This window comes from Phyllostomus hastatus, unplaced genomic scaffold, assembly GCF_019186645.2.
Source record: "Phyllostomus hastatus isolate PE091 unplaced genomic scaffold, TTU_PhHast_1.1 phas_contig_432, whole genome shotgun sequence".
NCBI lineage: Eukaryota > Metazoa > Chordata > Mammalia > Chiroptera > Phyllostomidae > Phyllostomus > Phyllostomus hastatus.
In genome coordinates, this window is record NW_025333880.1 from 2,779,769 (window position 1) to 2,782,270 (window position 2,502).

At 44.9% G+C, this 2,502-nt stretch overlaps 1 protein-coding gene across 1 annotated transcript; it reads left to right on the forward strand.

Annotated features, from left to right (window-relative positions):
• Window positions 1-369: 369 nt before the first annotated feature.
• Window positions 370-1,757, forward strand: LOC123822838 (keratin, type I cytoskeletal 18-like). The gene has a single exon (XM_045845004.1). It carries the CDS (start codon window positions 385-387, stop codon window positions 1,672-1,674), a length of 1,290 nt encoding a protein of 429 aa, XP_045700960.1. The 5' UTR covers window positions 370-384; the 3' UTR covers window positions 1,675-1,757.
• The last annotated feature ends 745 nt before the right edge of the window (window positions 1,758-2,502 follow it).

A 2,502-nucleotide genomic window follows, 5' to 3' on the forward strand; every position in this document is an offset into this window, starting at 1 on the left:
TGAACATCAATCCATGTACTCGCTTTTAATGGGCTAAAAATTTAAAAATCACATGGTTATATCAATTAATGCACAAAAAGTATTTCATAAAATTCAACACATGATAAAAATGTTCAGAAAAATAGGAATAGAGAACTTCCTCAATTTGATCAAGAGCCTCTATAAAAAACATACAGGTAACATATTTAATGATAAAAAATAATGCTTTTCCTTGAAGATCAGGAACAAGGAAAGAATGCCTACTTCAACAACTCTTAATCACCACAGTGCTAAAAGTTCCAGCCAGGCAATAGTGCAAGAAGAGGAAGTATTAATAGAAAGGCATATAGATCAGGCAGCTTCAACCTGAGTCTCGGCGACTTCTCACCTTCCTCCCTGAACAACATGAGCTTCAGCACGAGCTCCAGCTTCTCCACGAACTACCCGTCCCTGGGCTCCGTGCAGTCGCCCAGCTACCGAGTCCGGCCGACCAGCAGCGTGGCCAGCGTCTATGCAGGCGCCGGGGGCTCGGGCTCCCGGATCTCCGTGTCCCGCTCCACCAGCTTGCGGGGCACCTGGGGATCCCGGGGCCTGGCTGCAGGGATGGCCGGGGGTCTGGTGGGCATAGGGGGCATCCAGAGCGAGAAGGAGACTATGCAATGCCTGAATGACCGTCTGGCCTCCTACCTGGAGAGGGTGAGAAGCCTGGAGGCTGATAATCGGAGACTGGAGATCAAAATCCGGGAACACTTAGAGAAGAAGGGACCCCAGCTCAGAGACTGGGGGCATTATTTCAAGACCATCGAGGACCTGAGGGCTCAGATCTTTGCAAACTCTGTGGACAATGCCCGCATCGTTCTACAGATTGACAATGCCCGTCTTGCTGCTGAGGACTTCAGAGTCAAGTATGAGACGGAGCTGGCCATGCGCCAGTCTGTGGAGAATGACATCAATGGGCTCCGAAAGGTCATTGATGACACCAATATCACTCGGCTGCAGCTGGAGACAGAGATAGAGACTCTCAAGGAGGAACTGATCTTCATGAAGAAGAACCACGAGGAGGAAGTGAATGGTCTACAAAACCAGATTGCCAATTCTGGGTTGACCGTGGAGTTGGATGCCCCCAAATCTCAGGACCTTGGCAAAATCATAGCAGAAATCCGGGCCCAGTATGACGAGCTGGCTCGGAAGAACCGAGAGGAGCTGGACAAGTACTGGTTCTATCAGATTGAAGAGAGTACCACAGTGGTCACCTCGCAGACCGCTGAGAAAGGCGCTGCTGAGCAGACACTCACAGAGCTGAGACGTGTGGTCCAATCACTGGAGATCGACCTGGACTCAATGAGGAATCTGAAGGTCAGTTTGGAGAAAAGCCTGAGGGAGGTGGAGATGCGCTACGCCATGCAGATGGAACAACTCAATGGGATCCTGCTGCACTTGGAGTCAGAGCTGGCCCAGACCCGGGCAGAGGGGCAGAGCCAGGCCCAGGAGTATGAGGCCCTGCTGAACATCAAGGTTAAGCTGGAGGCTGAAATTGCCACCTACCGCAGCCTACTGGAAGAAGGGGAGGACTTCAATCTTGTCGATGCCCTGGACAAGAGCCTCTCACAAACCATCCAAAAGACCACAACCCGCAGGATTGTGGACGGCAAAGTGGTGTCTGAGGTCAACGACACCAAAGTTCTGAGGCATTGAAGGCAGCAGAAGTGGGGCATCCCTTGGCAGGGCAGGAGGCCAATAAAAAGTTCATTGAAAGATTAAAAAAAAAAAAAAAAAAAGAAAGGCATATAGATCAAGAAGAAAGAAATAAAAACTGTTCTTATTTGCAGATGATATACTTGCCTACATAGAAAATCCCAAGGGATCTACAAAAAACTTCTACAACTAATAAGTGAGTTCATCAAGGCCACAGGATAAAAAATAAGCATATTAAAACCAATTATGTTTCTATGTACTAGCAATTAATATGTCAACACCAACATTAAAAACAATACCACTTGTAATCACTCAAAACAATGAAATACCTAGTTGTAAATATCACAAAAACAGGTACTGGACTTCTATACCAAAAATTACAAAACACTGGTAAAATAAACAAAATATCTAAATAAATGGAGGGACATACCATATTCATTGATTGGAAGACTCAGTGTATTGTAGTAAAGATGTTAATTTTTCCCTGATCTGATATATAAGTTTAATGCAATTCCTATCAAAATCCCAGCATCATTTTTGTAGATATAAATAAGATCATTCTAAAATTCATGTGAAAAAGCAAAGAAAGTAGAATAGTTAAAACAATTTTGAAAAAGAAGAATGAGGTGGGAGGAATCAGTCTACCCAATTTCAAGATTTTTTATATAGTTCATTAATCAAGACAGTGTGTTATGGGTGGGAGCTGGGTGGAGGGGGCAAAGGGGGGCCAATCGGGAACATCTATAACAGTGTAAACAGTAAACAATAAAAAAGACAGTGTGTTATTAGTGGAGAGATAGACACATTAAACAATAGAATAGGGGGAAA